The 19,146-nt window shown below is 42.8% G+C and overlaps 1 protein-coding gene across 7 annotated transcripts in view; it reads right to left on the bottom strand.

Annotated features, from left to right (window-relative positions):
• LOC147018638 (sperm motility kinase 2B-like) overlaps positions 1-19,146 on the bottom strand; it is a 170,380-nt gene that overhangs the window by 69,519 nt on the left and 81,715 nt on the right. For 3 of the 7 annotated variants that reach the window (XM_085898524.1, XM_085898529.1, XM_085898521.1), the window contains 3 exons: positions 15,443-15,524; positions 12,020-12,125; positions 7,699-7,853 (listed from right to left, as the gene is read on the bottom strand). In XM_085898524.1, coding sequence (XP_085754650.1) covers positions 12,112-12,125; positions 15,443-15,524 — 96 coding nt within the window. In that variant the 3' untranslated portion in view covers positions 7,699-7,853; positions 12,020-12,111. Of the gene's footprint in view, positions 1-7,698; positions 7,854-9,904; positions 11,847-12,019; positions 12,126-15,442; positions 15,525-19,146 lie in introns of those variants that run through there. The other 4 variants (XM_085898525.1, XM_085898526.1, XM_085898523.1 and 1 more) reach the window with 3 other exon arrangements.

The raw sequence follows: 19,146 nt of genomic DNA, 5'->3' as shown, positions 1-19,146 counted from the left end.
TTGTTTCACAAGGAAGGACTTGTGTGGACATCAGTTTTATCAGTGTCGATAGGGTTTTTTGTAGGGTTTTATAATCAAATCGGACAAACGTTAAACTCTGTCTGAAGTCAAATAGGATTCCACAATCGACCAGTTAGAATCCTTCAGGAGGACAACGATCACAACAAGGTGGGTTAAAAAATCCACATCAGTTGGCGCCGAGACTCGGATTCGAACCGACGTTGGTGCGGTGCTCGTGACCGGAGGTGCTTAATCTGCCGGAGGCAGTGCCTGGAGGAACGACAAGTGCTTGAGCGAAGGTAAGGGAGAGCGCTCTCAGCAGGTAACGCATTTCGAACAAAGAAAAGTTCATTGTCAGATAATTTTATTGAGAGAAAGAAGAGTATCTGGCGGAGAGAATCCATTTTAAAGTAAACAATATGTACTGTAGTTGTTTTAGAAAAGTGCTGGAGAAGAAGAGGAGTCAGATGACAAGAAGAGGCTCATTGAGGAGCCAGATGCGTAATTAAATAGGCATGATGAAGCGACATGCCACATGTTTGCATTGATACGGACCGGCTGTGAGAGAGAGGCCGAGGACACGGCTGAGACGCCGAGATAGGGTTAAAATAGATAAACATTGTAAGTTACCTGTTTGTAAGAGTTTTAAGAGTTACTTTTTGTTCATTGAACTCACTGGAGGTTTGTTGGCAGTGAGGTTGTTATATTATATTGTGTGGAGGTTTTACAGATTTGTAAATGCAATGATTTGCACGAAACGTTTTGTAGAGTGCAAGAGATGATTAACCAGCTGGGAGCATGGTGGGTGATTTGTTCCTGAGAGTAAAAAAAAATGAAACTTGTGCGAGTCCAATATTCACTGCAATGAAACGTGTTCTGTTGGGATTTTGACGATATTTTAACTCGTGCTGAGTTGAGCTGTGGGTCTGTTTGAAATGGCATGTTATACATTCTTGGCGTTGTATTTCCACGCGAAGGTCGCAAACTACACTGTGTGAGACCCCCTCCACTCGATCTGTGGGTGGTGGCATATCGTTACACTGAGTCTTTGTTCGAGCCTTTGCTTTAGGTGTGAAATTCGATTCATATGCAGATTCAAGAGGACGAGATAGAAATGTGATTGGTATTTGTCACGTGATCACACGCGAGTCTATGAGATGCAATGCTGTTTAGTGTATGTGTTGAAGCCATGACAGAGTAATGCAAACTGTGGGTTTTGCCTGTCAGAGTTTTTTTTCCTTTTTCTTCCCACTGGATGTGGAGAGAACTTCCTGTTCCTCGTTCCTTGGTGTTTGCGGCGCACCCTCTGGACTGAATCTGTTTAAAGTGAAGTCCATTTAGGAAAAAGTGTTGAAGTTTTATTTTACAACCATCGGGATTTTGAATAAATTGTGAAATAACAATTGTGAATGTGGATATACTGTATGTGATTTAAATGTAGAAACGTGATTTGGAATGATTTTAATGATTTGATGATGTTTAGCACGTGGGGCAATTCACAGATAATAGATGATTCCCTCGGATGGACGTTGAAATATTGTTTTATTCGTCTGCGAATGTTGAGGTTACCTGAACTTGTGCTGGGAAGGCAATGGCAAACAACCCAGTGTAACCATTTGATCGATTCAGTCAAGGTAAATTCATGATTTAATTGGATAGATGCTGAAGATTAAAATTTTCATTTATGGATTTTAAAAGGAAATATTTTGTTTTGACCAAAAAGTTGTTTAAGAGAGTTTGGATGTTTATTAGTCTGAAGTTTAAGATGCTTTTCCAAGACTGGGATAAAGATTGTGGAGGGTGAAGCTGCATGTGTAGACAGAGTGTTTGAGCTGGAATTTAAACGATATTCGCCTGATAACAGATTTGACAAGTGATTTGACAATTTTTGAACAACTGTTTAAAATGATTTATTTGTTTTGATAAAAGAAAATGGATTCGTAATTGAGAAGGTCAGAGGAAGTGATAGATGGTTTGTGTATGTGAATTGGAAAAATGGCAGCTTGTTTGCTGTTTTGGTGAGAGAGAAGTGGACAGATGGAGAAATGTCAGAGATTTAAAATGTCGATGGAAATAGCAAATGAGATGGATGTTTTGAGTATACGTACAACTGGGATTTCTGTATATTTTAGCATGTTGTTTTGGGAAATAACAAGGAAAGGGATTAAAATATTGATATGACATATAATGCAAGTTAAATGCTTCCATAACAATCTTTGTTAGTCTTGTAGAACTACATGTGCCCATGACGTTTATTGATTGGTGTTTAATTGATGCTTTGTTTGTTTCGGAGTGTTGAAAGCAGTCTTTGAAGCAATGTACGATTTCATCTAAATGAACTTTGGAATGAAATTCCACACAAAGATTGGACGATGGGAGAACCCAGATTTGGGTGATTGAGCATTCAACACATGATTATGCCTCCCCTTCCTGAGGAGATAAGATGGACCAATGTGGGAAAAGAAAGAAAAAACCCACTGAGGAGAAGGTTTAGCAAAGTCTTAACGTCGGCGTTATGTGGTGCCTGCATGGAGGAATGTTCTCAGCCACACTCTCGATTGCCGCTCTGCAAATACATCGTGAACTTGCTGTGGTCGCTTCAATGTACGACAGGCCTGGAATTCCACACTGCGCTCCTTCAACCCAGTGTCTGGCCCAAACTTGTACTTGCCCACATCTACCTTCTCCTCAGCTCAAGGAGTGCTTCGATTGTGTTTCCCGTTGGGTGCCGCTCTATCCACACCCTGACCTGTTTATCTTCTGACTTCGGGTAGCATGTTTTCAATGTGTGACACATGCTGATGAACAGGCCATATATTAAATGGAAACTCACTCATTTTCTGATATGAGCACACGCTGCCATTGTTGATTGAACTTGAATAATGGAAATCTTTTCTCCTTCAGGAATGGGACATGGTAATCATGTGTAAGAAAAATTATTCAAATTTTCCTTAAAAAAAAAAACGGGGGAGTGTGGGGGAAAAATTTATATGAATGTATTTTAAATTGTAACAAATGGAGTTTCAGAAATATAACTTTTATGCTGCAAATTGAATTGGCTGTCATTTCTGGCCAAAAGACTTTTGCCCTAAATGATAAGAAATGTGTTGTTCTGGAGCAGAGTGACCGAGCTGATAAATGAACCTTTGCTTAGAAAATGTACGAAGTGGCTTTATGTCTAAAAGACACGTCTACAGTCTGGGTGAATATCCCCCAACCTCTCTCTCATGGAAGTATAAAATGTTTTGAAAGGCACATTTTCTGAGTACGAGCACGTGAGGAAGTATAGTTTCTCAGTGGCTCGTACTCCTTGGAACTGACCAAGTACCAAGTTAGAATAAAACTCTCTGATGTAATGTAGAAGTGAATTGAATCGGGTTGGTCTAACTGTTAACTAAAATAAGAATAAATGAAATAGAACCAAATAATATTGCAATCAAATGGGGATTCTTAAGTTCATTGTACAAAGGTGAGAAGTGTATGGTGTATAATTAGGAAAGAAATTGTTTCACAAGGAAGGACTTGTGTGGACATCAGTTTTATCAGTGTCGATAGGGTTTTTTGTAGGGTTTTATAATCAAATCGGACAAACGTTAAACTCTGTCTGAAGTCAAATAGGATTCCACAATCGACCAGTTAGAATCCTTCAGGAGGACAACGATCACAAGGTGGGTTAAAAAATCCACATCAGTACTCTTGAGACTTCCAGCTTGGTTTGAATGACATTGTTGCAGCGCTGTTCAGCCTGCATTGTATTGTCATCAATGAAGTCGATGTGCAGGAATTTTGGCTCTTCATCTGATCGTGGCTGTAGGCTGCCAAACTGATGATAAACATGTCCCTGCGCTTTAAATGCGAGCATGTAGCCAGATTCTCTGATGTCTTTTATGGAACTGAAAAACGTCATGTTGAATCATGATTTGTATGTTCTGATGTTCCTTCGGAAATGACTTGCATTTTGATTGCTGACTGTCAACAATGTACGAAGAGGTTGAGGAGGAGCATTCATTTGGGTTAGCCAAAACTTGCCACTGTTGCAGCATATCCCTGGAGCTTCCCCTGTCCATTTCATCGCATCACAGTGCCTGCAAGTAATTGTCGTTGAGCCAAGAGCAACTATTGGATCAGAAGCATAATCCAAGGCTGGATTGTAGGAGAATGCAGACTTTTCTTTTTTCCTGACAGGAGTCCTGGATGCAGCCATTCCAGTTGCATTTGCCTGTCTTCTTTCTTGCTCTTCAGGAGTTATGGCTGCTCTGGATGCAGCTTTCATAAGTCGTTCTCTTATTGTGCATTCCCTTCTGTTGGTAGGAACCATCTTCCAGCAAAATAGAGGAAGATAGGGGGAAGGGGAAAGCAAGGGAGGGGAAAGCAAGGGAGGGGGGGGAGGGGGGAGGAGAGCGACGCCTGACCACACGTCGCAATACACACCGTGAGGGAGGGGTGGGAGGGTGGTGGTGGGGGGGGGGGAGAGGGGACAAATATATATATATATATATGTATATATATATATATATATATATATATATATATATATATATATATATATATATATATATATATATATATATATATATATATATATATATATATATATATATATATATATATGTATATATGTATATATATGTATATATATATATATATATATGTATATATATATATATATGTATATATATATATATGTATATATATATATATATATATATATATATATATATATATATATATATATATATATATATATATATATATATATATACATATACATATACACGAGGTGTGTTCAAAAAGTATCCAACCTTAATTTTTCGTGCGTAAACAAATGAAGTTAGGGAGGCGTGGTTTGGTGCACGTATGTAGGCGATCCTAATTGGTATGCATGAATATTTTCCCGCCTGCAGAAGCTGTCAATCGCTGACAGACCGCCGATGAGTGAGGAAGTGTAAGTGAGCGCCGTCGGATTTTAGTTTTTGACAAAATGACAGAAAAACTTGAACAACGCTACTGCATCAAATTTTACGTAAAGCTTGGCGATTCCCAAGTGGGAACGATCCGCAAGATTCAACAGGCCTTCGGGAACGAAGCAATGGGCACCACACAGATAAAAGAGTGGTGCAACCGCTTCAAAGATGGTCGCACATCAGTGGAAAGTGAAGCACGTTCTGGTAGGCCCTCAACATCCCGAAATGAGATAGTCATTGACCAAGTGAGGACCCTGCTGATGCAGGATCATCGAATCACGATCAGAGAACTTGCAGACGAGGCGGCCGTCAGCATTGGATCCGTTCATTCCATTGTGACTGAGGATTTGGGCTTAAGGAGAATCTCAGTGAAGTTCGTGCCAAAGCTGCTTGCGATCGAGCAGAAGCAACTCCATTTGGAGATCGCACAGGACATGCTGGAGACTGTGAACAGCGATCCCAACTTCTTCAACACAGTGATCACTAGCGATGAGACCACAGTGATCCGTCATTTTGTCAAAAACGAAAATCCGACGCCACTCACTTACACTTCCTCACTCATCGGCGGTCTGTCGGCGACTGACAGCTTCTGCAGGCAGGAAAATATTCACGCATACGAATTAGGATTGCCTACATACATGCACCAAACCAACCGGGCGTATTGGCGTGCGCCTGTAATCCGGCGACTCGGAGGCTTGGGTTGGAGGATCGCTTGAGGACGGGCGCTCTGCGCTGGGCCGCGCTATGAGAGGGTGTAGGGCAGCCCGGAATGATGGCGTAACCAAATCCTTATCCCTGCGTCGTAAGAGGCGACCAGGGTTGCGTCAGGAAGGGCATCTGGTGTAAAACCTGTGCCAAATCAGTATGCGGATCATAACGGATGATCCGCTGTGGCGACCTCAAACGGGAGCAGCCGAAAGAAGAACAACAACATACGTGCACCAAACCACGCCTCCCTAGCTTCATTTGTTTACGCACGAAAAATTAAGGCTGCATACTTTTTGAACACACCTCATATATACATATATGGTCACGTCGTGTGGCAGTCATGTTGGAAAAAAGGATAACTTTGGACCTCTGTATCTTTGAAACCGCTCCATCTGGGAAATGAGTGATTTTTGTGATGATATAATCGGTGGCTTTGTTATGTCATAATTGCATTCAGCGAATGCTTTATCCGATTAGTCTGGAAATTTTTGAGGGTCATCTTGGACTAAATTGTATGGGGGGAATTTTAGATGTCAGGGGTGTTACTATCCCTATTGCTGACCCTCCAATCAATTGTGATTGATGATGTTATCAGTCACGTGGATGTGCAGCGATATTTTTTTAACAAGAAAACCTCCAAAAATCTTTTCCGAAATAGCTGAACAGATATTGATGAAACTTCACAGGTACGATCGGCTGACTATCCATGAGGAACAAAAACTTCTCCATATATGACATCATAGGTCACATGGTTTAGCATCGATGATTTTTGGCTCACTTGGAACATCGTTCATGGGAGCTTATGGGATGGGTTGTGCATCCATAAACACTCCCAAATTATTCTTTAAAAAAAAAAAAACACACACACACACACACACACACACACACACACACACACACACACACCTTCAATTAAACTTGACCACAACTTTCATCACACGGTGTGTACCAAAGTTTGTAAATGGCATTGAAGAAAAAAAATGGGGCCCTAAAGGGGTGTGTTTATGGAGACGTACCGCCAAAATAGGTAATTGCTTTCTTCTCAGAAACTACACACACCATTTCAATTAAACTTGACCACAACTTTCATTGCCCGTGATGTACCAATGTTTGTTCACGGCATTAAAAAAAAATAGGACCCGAAGGGGATCTACAGGCGGTTTCCCTCAAAAATATGTATTTGCTTTCTTCGATGAAACTTGACCACAACCTTCATTGCCCGTGGTGTACCAAGGTTTGTTCACACCATTAAGAAAGAATTGGGGTCTGAGGTGGTCTACAGGGGTTTGCCCCCAAAATCGGTATTTGCTTTCTTCTCAGAAACGACACACACAATTTTGATGCAACTTGACCACTACCTTCAACACCCGTGATGTACAAAAGTTTGCTCACAACATTTAAAAATAAATAAATAAGTAAATCAGACCCATAACATTGGTTCATTTTTCTGATTCAATTGCACATTGACTTCATCAGTATCATTATTCTACCAGGTGAGCACTCAGGGCAATTGCCCCTATTTTTTGAAAAATAAACCTTTTTAAAACGTTCTGCTCCACAATGGTTTGACAGATCGAGGGGAAAATTCACCCACATGTTCCCCAAGCCTGGGGGATACCAGGGTGTTCACAAATAATGAAGAGATCACATGACCTGGCAGCCACATTGGATTGAACGAAAATCTTAAAAAAAAAAAAACTTCCTCTTCAACTGCGACATCAATGGAGATGAAACTTCACAATTATAATCTAGTTGTCGTGGGGAATGTTTGTTTTTAATTTCAACCTGATCAGACGCAAGGTCTGGCAGCCAGAATTCTTTCATATTTTGAATCTGGGTTCAGGGATTTAAATCAAACTTGGTACAACTATGTAGAGTAATGTAATAATGTGGGCGGAGGCATATCTGTTGACGTCATAACTTCAAAGAGTGCTGATCTTGTTACAATTATATAACAAGTTTGTTTATATATTTTTTTAAATTGTACCTCACCATCACAAAAACATCACTGGAAATGTGTACTCACCACAGAAACCCGATCACTTTTCCCCTCATCCTCAATTGTCATTCTGACCTGTTTTCCCCACTTCTGTTCACCATTTCCCTTCATTATTTCTCTCTCTTGTTCTTCAAGTAAAGAACGCGAAGAAACATCCTGTTTATCTTCTTGAATCTCATCATCTAAGCATCGAAATGTTCAAAGAGGACTCCTCAGAAATTAAGCCATGAACAGATACCACAAAAAATAGGGTTAAATAGCACAAATGTGTACATTATTAGTTAGGAATGTGAACAAGTCAACCCTGGGAATCTGATTTGCTCCTGGGCAGAATAAATGTTGTGACATGTTTGGGTGGTTTTCATATACTGTATGTTTGAACAAGTGGAGTGATCGTTTGTCGGGCTATCCAAGCGGGTTAGGTTTCCTTGTCAAGAGATTGAAGGAATGTATTTCAGGGAGAACATGGTTCGCATCCGAACCTCAATGGAGTCTCTGGAACAATCCTAATCAGATACTAAAGGTAGAGTGGAATGATTCTGTGTTATTGTGGAGACACTGTATATGTCCCAAGCAACAATCAGCCATTCTTGCTAAACATCCTTGCTTTGCTGGTCCAAGGGAAAGCCAAACCTTGTCATCAATCAAGTACTGCGAGAGAGAGTTAACAGCTGGCCTTTGCCGGTCCAAAGGAAAGCCAAAGCTTGTCATCAATCAAGTACTGCGAGAGAGAGTTAAAAGCTGGCCTTTGCCGGTCCAAGGGAAAGCCAAACCTTGTGATCCTTCCGACTGCTGGAGAGAGATAACAGCTGGCCTTTGCTGGTCCAAGGAACAGAACAAAGGCTGAGTGTCTTGGCACTTAAAGTGAAGTGACCTTGCTTTGCCCTAGCCTTACTTTAGCAGGATAATGACAGGAACAGGCCTTACTGTCAATTGATAAAAGGCAGCTGCAGAGCCAAGGGGGAAATAATAATCCTGGGCTTTAGTCTCCTAATAGAAGTTGATGATGGGAACAGGATGAATCATATTAACAGGTGGTCACACAAGGGGCAGAGTAAAATTGTATACAAGGCAGAGCTGAACTGAGCTTGCCAGAGCTGGGCGAGACGAACTACTGTGTGTGTTCTTCGCCTCTCTCCATATGCATGTCTTGATGTGAATTAAACTCTTCTCTACCCAAGATCGGTGTGGGCAGAACCTGATTTCAATCAGTGCCGACCTCACCTGATCACCACAATTGGTGTAGTCGGCAGCAGGATGAGCCAGATCGAGGGGGGGGGGCGAGCTTCCCTGGTGAGACACTGGAGGAAAGAGCCGGCTCGCTTAAAATAAGGTAAGATAAGCTGCCTCCTTTCTCACACTGGGGACACGGGCTCGCTGCTCTCTGAGGTCTGTCCTCGTCTCAAATAAACAGGGGGAGAAGGAGTTTTGTGCACATCAAAAAGGGGTACCCGGGAAGGTTAGGGTTCGTTGGAAGGTTGAGGGAAACCCGAGAACACTCCGTCGGGAGATTGTGAGGGCAACCCAAGAATACTCCAGGACCAGGGTCCGAATGGGAGATTGAGGGAAGGGAAAGGTGTGAAGGCTCCTGACCCAACCCAAGAAAGAACACCCCGTTGGGAGATTGAGGGAGTGGGAGGTGTGCCAAGGAGAGTGTGAGGGAGTGGAAGGTGTGAGAAACACCCGACCCAGCCCGAGAACACCCCAGGCGGAAAACACTGACCCGGCCCAAGAATACTCAAGGAAGGACCAAGGAAAAAGGAGGGGGGGAAACAAAAAAAAAACTGTAAAACCAAAAAGTTGGATAAAGATGCCCCACCCCCAAATACAGCCGCAGGATTGATGCATGAAAAATATGGATCTAAGTTATGTATTCAATTGGCATTATGTATAAGTGGACAAAGGGACCCACACCCATTCCCAAGATGGGGCTCCTTAAGATCAGAAATTGTAGATAACTTGTCATGCCGGCTGGAACACCGGATGAGTGATAAATTGAAGCCCGAGCCAGATCTAGAAGCTTGTGAGATGTGGGAAGAAGATGCCCTTCAAGTAAATGAGGTGGCTAGAAAACTGGTGAAACAGAAAATACTGAAATTAGAGACACAAGTTAATCAATGCAGGTGCCTCACCTGCATATGTGAATAACACACCAAGTTTGTGCCCGGACCTGGGAGCCATGGGACTGCTGGCCACAGCTTCTGCCTTCCGGGTCCGAGAAGTAACTCTGGGGTAGGAGGAGCGGCAGCTCAAACAGTATACCATCCGTTTTAAAGAACATGAATTGAGATCAATGTGACAGAATTTGGAAATGTAAAATGAACCGCGAATGATTCTTTAAAATAAAGTAAAGGTCGCTCGTGATCACTGCGCTGTGAACAATGAAAAAGTGGGGCGGGGGGAATGGATTCCCCACTGTGAAGGAATGTGTGCACTTTGCCTGAAGGGTAAAGGGTAGGAGGCTTGCCTCCAAGCCTACGAACTTGTTCTGACCTTGAGAGCTTTTATTGTCGACAAAATTGTTTTGACATGGGAAAATTAAAACATCTTGGTGGGAAAATTTGATAATGGAAAAGACAAAACGACCCAAAAACTAGTCAACTGGAAAATCTGTGGCAGGTGTGCCGAAGAGAGCCTGGAGAGAAGACGAAAAGTGCGAGCATAAATGGGAGTTTAAAAGACGCATAAGCTCCCCTTAAAAAGAAGTACAGAAAATGTTACTGGCGATAGCTCTCCTCCCTCCACAGGGAGTATAGGGAGGAAATATTCAGAAAATAGTGCCAGTAGCGAGAACGAGAGAGGAGGTACGAAAGTGAATGTGACCTCTAAGTCCAGGAATCCATTCAAGAATTTCCATCCTAAATGGAGAGATGTAAGTAATAGCTGTTTGCGTACACTGAAGAAAATACCCTACTATGAAATGGGTGAGTTTGCCTGCTTGTCGGGCGGTGTGTGAGTTTGCCGGCTTGTCGGCTGTGTGTGAGTTTGCCTGCGTGTCGGGCCGTGTGCGAGATTTGCCTGATAAGGGGGAAAAAGTTGGAAGCTCATCTTTGAAATAGTGAGCAAACTCGTTTTGGAAGAGAAATATCTTTTTTTTGTAAAAGTGAATGAAATAAGGAAATTAACGTTTATTGAAAAAACGATTGAAGCTAGAAGAATTGTTAGATTTTTTTTTGTTGATCGCAAAGTGCACTGTGATCAACATGTAAAAATGACAATTCTTTGAGCATAACAATAGGTGTTGTATCAGCACGATTGGTTGCATCATTGTATTATTATCTGAGTTTTTACAGTCGATTGTGGCAGGAATTGTGGAGATCAGGTGAGGTCCGCACTGATTGAAATCAAGTTCTGTCCACACCGATCTGAGGTAGAGAAGAGTTTAATTCACATCAAGACATATGCATATGGAGAGAGGCGAAGAACACACACAGTAGTTCGTCTAGCCCAGCTCTGGCAAGCTCAGTTCAGCTCTGCCTTATATACAATTTCACTCTGCCCCTTGTGTGACCAGCTGTTAACATGATTCGTCCTGTTCCCATCATTAACTTCCATTCGGAGACTAAAGCCCAGGATTATTCTTTTCCCCCTTGGCTCTGCAGCTGCCTTTTATTGATTGACAGCATCCTGGGCAGCATCCTGGGATGCCTGTTCCTGTCATTATCCTGCTAAAGTAAGGCTCGGGCAAAGCAAGGTCACTTCACTTTAAGTGCTAAGACACTCAGCCTTTGTTCTGTTCCTCGGACCAGCAAAGGCCAGCTGTTATCTCTCTCGAGCAGTCGGAAGGATGACAAGGTTTGGCTTTCCCTTGGACCGGCAAAGGCCAGCTGTTAACACTCTCTAGCAGTACTTAATTGATGACAAGGTTTGGCTTTCCCTTTGACCGGCAAAGAAAGGATGTTTAGCAAGAATGGCTGATTGTTGCTTGGGACATATACAGTGTCTGCACATTATAACTGGAGAGACAGTTTTACTGCTGCTTTAATTTTACTGAATCTAAATCTGCCATACCATGAACATTATAATTTGTCCCAGCACCTGAAAAAGAATTTTCTGGAATACAAAAAATTGTGATATCTTGGTAAAGTGAGAAGCTTGAGATGATTTTAACCTTCTTCTGTAAGTTTCGGCAGAGTTTCAGAATTTTCGGTAATCCATGAATGGTCAACAATATCCTAGAAAACAAAATTCTGTACATGTTCCAGCTGAAATTAAACGAGTGAAACACTCCCCTCTTAATCCATGTGAAAACCCCTCAATGTACACCACACCAGGATTTGGTTCGTTTGAAGAAGTGTTTTCATACAAACCAATGCATCAATAACTTTGCTGAGAAACAGCCACCCACCTCCGTTGAGAGCAGCAGATGGGGGTTGACACAAAATATGCAGGGAAGTGCAGGATTGATTGTTTGTTGTGGACTTTTAATTCAGATGTCAATTATACTGTGGTATCTGGGGAGGGCATAAAGGGGAATGTGAAAGGGGAAAAAATGATTCGGAACACAATTGTTCACCATTTATAAACTCGTGTGAAATTATCACATCAAGAAACCATCAAAATTGGCACTTGGATGGGTAGAAGGCCCCAACCAATGTGGGCTCAGCCCCATTTATCAGATAAGTTAAAGATAAGTTAAAGATACTGCACATGTTTTACTGAATTGTCCCTCCTTGTTCAAATTACCCCAATAGTGGGAAAATAAAGTCTCTCACACACTGATGTAGCAAAACAATTTTACAAGAAGAACCTGCATTATGTGCAATGGTAGGAACCAAGGGTGTTCCTGGATAAACAATATTTCCAGTTAATGACGTCATTTATTTTTTAAAATATATTTAAAACTGTTAAAAAGCCTGGATGTCATTGTGTTATGTTGTACCCTAACCCTAATATCTAACACGAATGCTTACCTCCTCATTCGATGTATTTGGAGTCATCAGATGCAGACATTTTAACGCTACGTATCACATTTCCAAAAGAAAGATCCTTATATGATGCAGATTAATTATACATTATTTGGGGTCGCCAAAGTTGAAGCAACAGTTGAATCAAATATAGATAATGCTTCTGGTGCAGGAAATACATCACTGACAGTAAGATTAACCAATTCCGGATCCATATCCTTCACATTTGGGATACTGTATTTCTGTCTCTGCTTAGTTATTGATAGGGGTTTCAGGAAGACACTTTCAATGTCTGAAACCTCATCTTAACATGTTCAAGAGCAATTTTGAATGAATACCCTTGAGGTAAGAAAATATTTCGCAGGAAGAGATTGTCGCAGAAAGGACTTAACCTGAATGTCGCAAGCAGTTTGCGACCATTGACAGCATAGGGATGGATTTGGCGTGTGTGTGTGTGTGTGTGTGTGTGTGTGTGTGTGTGTGTGTGTGTGTGTGTGTGTGTGTGTGTGTGTGTGTGTGTGGGTGTGTGTGTGTGTGTGTGTGTGTGTGTGTGTGTGTGTGTGTGTGTGTGTGTGTGTGTGTGCGTGCGTGCATGCGTGCGTGTGTTCGCCTCCTCCATAACTCCAAATCCATGAAACCCAGCATGCATACTAAAGGAACTCCAAGGAAATGCAGGAATGCAAATTGGGTGTTTGGGTAAATTTCCATTTTCAAGGCTTCATCCTTCATCAACCTCTTTATCAGCCAACTCTCCCTTGTTGGGGTCTTAATTCACCATATTTGGGGTCTGCTCAATGATCCCTTGACTTGGAACAGGCTGCACCGGTTTCTTAACGATAAAGCACTCAAATTTTTGTTTGTCCGTTTGTCCTCACCTCACGCTGTCTTCCCTTACCCTCCCCTCGCGCTGTCTTCCCTTACCCTCCCTCTCGCGCTGTCTTCCCTTACCCTCCTCCCCCTCACACTGTCTTCCCTTACCCTCCCCTCGCGCTGTCTTCTCTTTCCCTTACCCTCCCCTCGTGCTGTCTTCCCTTTCCACCCCCTCATACTGTCTTCCCTTCCTCTCCCCTCACATCGTCTTCCCTTCCCCTCACTTCACGCCGTCTTCCCTTTCCATACCCTCACACTCTTTCCCTCCCCTCATGCTGTCTTCCCTTACCCCCCCGCCCCTCATGCTGTCTTCCCTTACCCTCTCCTCACGCTGTCTTCCTTTCCTCTCCCCTCACGCTGTCTTCCTTTCCTCTCCCTCACACCGTCTTCCCTTCCCCTCACTTCACGCCGTCTTCCCTTTCCATCCCCTCACACTCTTTCCCTCCCCTCATGCTGTCTTCCCTTACCCCCCCCGCCCCTCATGCTGTCTTCCCTTACCCTCTCCTCACGCTGTCTTCCTTTCCTCTCCCCTCACGCTGTCTTCCTTTCCTCTCCCTCACACCGTCTTCCCTTCCCCTCACTTCACGCCGTCTTCCCTTTCCATCCCCTCACACTGTCTTTCCCTCCCCTCATGCTGTCTTCCCTCACCATCCCTCATGGTGTCTCCCCTTACCCTCCCCTCATGCTGTCTTTCCTAACCCTCTCCTCACGCTGTTTTCCTATACCCTCCCCTCACACCGTCTTCCCTTCCCCTCACTTCACGCCATCTTCCCTTTCCATCCCCTCACACTGTCTTTCCCTCCCCTCATACTCTTCCCTTTCCCTCTCATGCTGTCTTCCTTTCCCCTCCCCTCATGCTGTCTTCCCTCACGCTGTCTTCCCTGCCCTCCCCTCATGTTGTCTTCCCTTACCCTCCCTCACGCTGTCTTCTCTTACCCTCCCTCATGCTGTCTTCCCTTACCATTCCTCACGCTGTCTTCTCTTACCCTCCCCTCATGCTGATTTCCCTTCCCCTCAGGCTGCCTTCCCCTCCCCTCATGCTGCCTTCCCCTCATCACACTGCATTCCCCTCATAATGCTGCCTTCTCTTCCCCCACCCATCCTCTCTCCCCCCCCATCCTCACTCTCTCTTCCCTCCTCCACCCTCCTCATTCCCACATCCTCTTCCTCCCCTCTCTCTCCACATTCCTTGCTCCCCCCCTCCCTCCACTTTCTTTCCCCACCCCTCATCCCTCTCTCTTCCCATCCTCACTCTCTCATAGTATTCCCATCAGTGATGTAACGGGTGGTATTTGTGAGTAAATCAATAAATGGGGAGGTGGTGTGAGGAGTTGGGGGGCAGGTAATGTAGCTGGGCAGGAATCAGGGGGGTTGCAGAAAGGATAAAAGGGTTGGGTTTAACATACGTTTTAGGAACCCTCATTTTAAGTCCATTGCCATGCTTCGGGTTTCCATCTTCGTCAAATCTCAGGAAGTTTGTCACTGGTCCAAAGAAAGAATACCACGGCAGATGCTTCAGGAATTCTAGTTGTTGTAAATTGACTTGCTGATGAAAACGTTTGTACAACACTACCTGTTCTCATTTCAGATGAAATAGTGCAGGCAGGCCAATGATTAAGGCTTAGTAACCAGAGTCTGTGACATCATTGTAAGAACGTCCACTTGTCTGTGAGGTCGGCAATTCAACCTGCGGCCAAAGCACACCAAAGACTAAAAATGGTATGTGCTGATTCCTTGCTCGAGGGTTCGTGAAAGAGCATCGGTCAGTGCCTTTGGAACGATCCGGGGTTGTTGTTTAGGTGGGTAGTTCAGGTGGTTCAGTCTACAGTATATATGGCAAACGGAAAGAGGTCTGAGCATTTAAGTATGAAATTACATCAATGACATCACATCATTGCAAAAAAAAACCAAACATGGATCTTAAGATAAGTGAATGATGCACATGCACTCGTGAGGTTTATATTTTAATACGTTCTTCATGTTCATCTTCCTACCTTGGAGTTGCCAACATTTTGGCTTGAATTTCATTAGCCAATGGCGAACGCGTTTAAAGATGCCTTTCTTCTTTTGCTTCCCCTGCAGCACAGTACAAGGTCACAGAATCATTATGTCACATCAATACTGTTACATCTGCCTTACTTAGCATGTTCCTGTCACATGACTTTTTGGAAAATATCCCCTCATTACATTCAAGAGATGAGAAGGCTCTGAAAACAGAATGTGCCCCTTACTCAATATGTCACCACAAATGTATTCTCTGCCATTAAAAAAAAACGATCTCGTGATTGTTGTTGATGTGATTTATTAATGTGACATCATGGGACACAGATAAGGTGTAAACCTCTGATGGAGATAAATGCTGAATAATTACGTTATTTCATTGATCTAATCATGTAATGCTGCGTTGTGGTGAATGTTTTCATGTTGGTATCCAACGTGGAAGAAACGATCTCGATTACTGTTTATGTCTACCTCTGGCAGCAATCACTGCAATGAGGTCCAAGGAGTGTGTTTGGGCAGTTTGAAAACTCTGGGCAGTTTGAAACCAATTGTGTAGATGGGTCGTGCACATGCATCAGTTCTGAGCAGGAGTCGTTAACATTGGATGTCCATTTTTGAACATGGACAGAACGGACGTTAATATAGGATGAAGACGAGAATAATAAGAAGCAGAACTAGAAAGGCCACTCGGTAGAGCACATATCTCCAGCAGGCAGAACAGTTTACGTTTTGTATCCCACTGACAGGCTAGATCTGAATCCAGACTGCATTGCGATTGTGTAGTTATAAATCCCAAATATGATTTTTCGTCATTCCACATTCTTTTCCACAAACCATCTGTCACATATTTTCATCACCCACAATCGGATTATTATTTGCACAGGCTCTGAAACTGTTTCAAACCGCTTCCTGAGTGCCAGTGACAAAGGAATGCACCAAAAATGGACGCTCGCGAGCCAATTCTCTTCACTAGTGTCCTGAGGGCTGCTTCAGGCATGTTTCGTGGGTGCCTGTAAAAGAATGTCGTACCAAGAACCAGCAGGAAGGCAGTTCCTCCTAAGGATGAGGGGAGTGGGGATGGCAAAATGAAGCATGGGGTGAGTTGAAGTTCTATAAAAAGGCTGCGTATATAAGTCTCTGGGAGACTTACTTTTTCTTGGAATCACATGGAGGGTGAATGAAGAAAATCTCTCTCCATGGGATTCCAAGAATCTTGTGGAGGCAAATGCTCTTGTCGCTTGTACATGTTGCTATGTTTGAGCCTGGGGAGTAACTGTTGAAATCTATCTATTTATGTTCTTCCAAACTTCTTTGTTCTTTGTTCCTTTCATATTTCTTTCTAAAAAATTTTTTCACAATTTTCTTTTCATTATAATTCTTGGTATTTCTTCTCTCATCTCTTTTATTCTCTGTTCCTCTCTTTTGTTTTTTTATCTCTCGAAGGAGAAGTGAATTCTTGCAAAAAATTTTCTGTAAGGCCACTTGCCTGTGCCTGGATGGGTTTGACGGTTGTGGAGTAGCGGCTGAAACTCAAATCCTATCCAGCTTCATCCTGATGACTTCATCTTTGCTTTTTGCTTGTTCGGGTTCCTTCTTGGTCTTCCGTTTGATTATACTTCGTTTTTCCTGTCCCTCATGGGGAACTGGGCAGCAAAGTGTCACCATCTTGTCTGGTCTATAGCAATTTCTCTCACCCTCATCCATGTTTCTTGTTTTCAGGCCTCCTTTGAAAGAGTTTCACCAGACCTTTTTTGGGCGACTGTTTCCTTTTACTACCGAGTGGTATCCATTTGAGTGCTACTCTGGAATGGTGGGTATCAGGGAGACGACAGATATGTCCGGCTAACCTCAACCTTCTTTCTGTTATGATATCTGAGAAGCACCTTTGCACAGTTCTCTTCAACACTTCCTTGTTTGTGATATGGTCTCTCAATGTGATTCCACAAATCTTGCGGAGGCAACATTGGTAGAACACGTACAGTTTATGTGACACCTTTGCTATTCTCTTCCACGTCTTATTGACATTAATTGCAATGGGCACAACAATGGACATGTAGAGTTTTAGCTTGGTGGCAATATTAAGAGTGGTTAATTTCCATACTTTTCAGAGGCGCTAAAAACTGAGGCTGCCTTGCCAATTCTTGTGTAGACATCGATCCCAGCATCACCTTCCTTGGAGAGTGAGTGTCCGACCTAAATTTAGGAAATGGTCGGCTTCCTCAATGTTTTCTTGACCAACTTTAACCAACTTCCTTCCTTGACCAACCAACTTCCTCAATGTTTTCTTTGTTATTGTTGTGTGATAATGGTCTTGGTCATTGCGCAGCTGATACGAAAGCCCACTTTGGCACTGCACTTCTCCAAGCTAGACGTCATACTGCAGTCCAGTAGAATCTTCAGCCAATAGTGCAACGTCATCTGCAAGTCAAGGCATGTCAAGTGTTGTTGCTACCGTGAGATGCTGAAGTTGGCACCTGTCATGGCATTCCTCATTACAAAGTCAACTAGCATCTGTTGAAGACAAAGTCTTCGATATCCCCCGCCATAGTAAATGAGGACAAGTAGCAAAAGGCACCAGTTCAATTTATTATTGATGTGTGTACTAAATTTCATAAAGAAATAGTTAATAGTTTTGCAATTATGCTCTGGAAACAAAGGTTAACCACAATTATTTCTTAATACCCAACTTGTTTCCATGGAAAGTGACAGAATTTTTTTGAGGGGAAATCTCTAAATATCAAAAGGCACCAGTTCACCACTTGCTTGATATGTGTAACAAATTTCGTAAATATATCTTGAGGGGATTTGTAGTTAAGCTCCGGAAGCGAAATGTGGACGGACGGACGTACGGACGGACGGAACCCACTTGTATATCCCCCCCAACTTCGTTGGTTGGCGGGGGATAATAACCAAATGGAATAGGAAAGGGGAGGGTATACACCCTTGGCATACTCCTGTAACAATATCAAATGAGTCTGTAGTCCCAGAGCTGGTTTTGATGCAGCAATTGGAGTTTTGGTACAGAGCTTTAAAGATATCGATATATTGCTGTGGGTTTCCATACTGTATTGTAATGATCCATAATGAGTCAGTGGATGCTATCGAAGGCTTTCTTGAAGTCTATGAAGTTGATAGTGAATGGCTTCTGATATTCCATTCTCTGTTCAATGATGTTCCTCAATGTGAAAATCTGCTCTGTGCATGATCTTCGAAAACTAGACTGTTCCTCACGAAGGATTTCCTCCACATCTTCCTTTAATCTCTTAAGGAGCACTGTGCAAGAAACTTTACCAGATACAGATTGGAGTGTTATACCTCTCCAGTTGTTGCAGTCATGAAGGTTTCCTTTTTTTTGGTAGCCTAACGATTACCCCTTGTCTCCACTCAGCTGGAAAAACTTCCGTTTTCCAGACCTTATTGAACACGGCCCGGTTGCTCAAAGCATCGTTAAACCTATCATTAGCCTAACGATTGATTAAACCTATCGTTAAATTAACGATAGGTTTAATGCTGTTGCTCACAGCTATCGTTAACTTTAACTATTGATTAAATCCCTCTTAACCTTTGAGCAACACTGTTAAATCCTGTCAATTGTAAATCTCTCGTTAAGGAATTTCACGATCGATTAAGCCTAATCGATCATTAAATTTAACGATGCTTTGAGCAACCCGGCCCAGGTCTGTGAGCTCTGTGATGA

This window comes from Eptatretus burgeri, chromosome 10, assembly GCF_056783735.1.
Source record: "Eptatretus burgeri isolate ZD-2024b chromosome 10, Ebu_testis_v1, whole genome shotgun sequence".
Lineage (NCBI taxonomy): Eukaryota > Metazoa > Chordata > Myxini > Myxiniformes > Myxinidae > Eptatretus > Eptatretus burgeri.
This window is presented reverse-complemented; position numbering and strand designations above follow the sequence as displayed.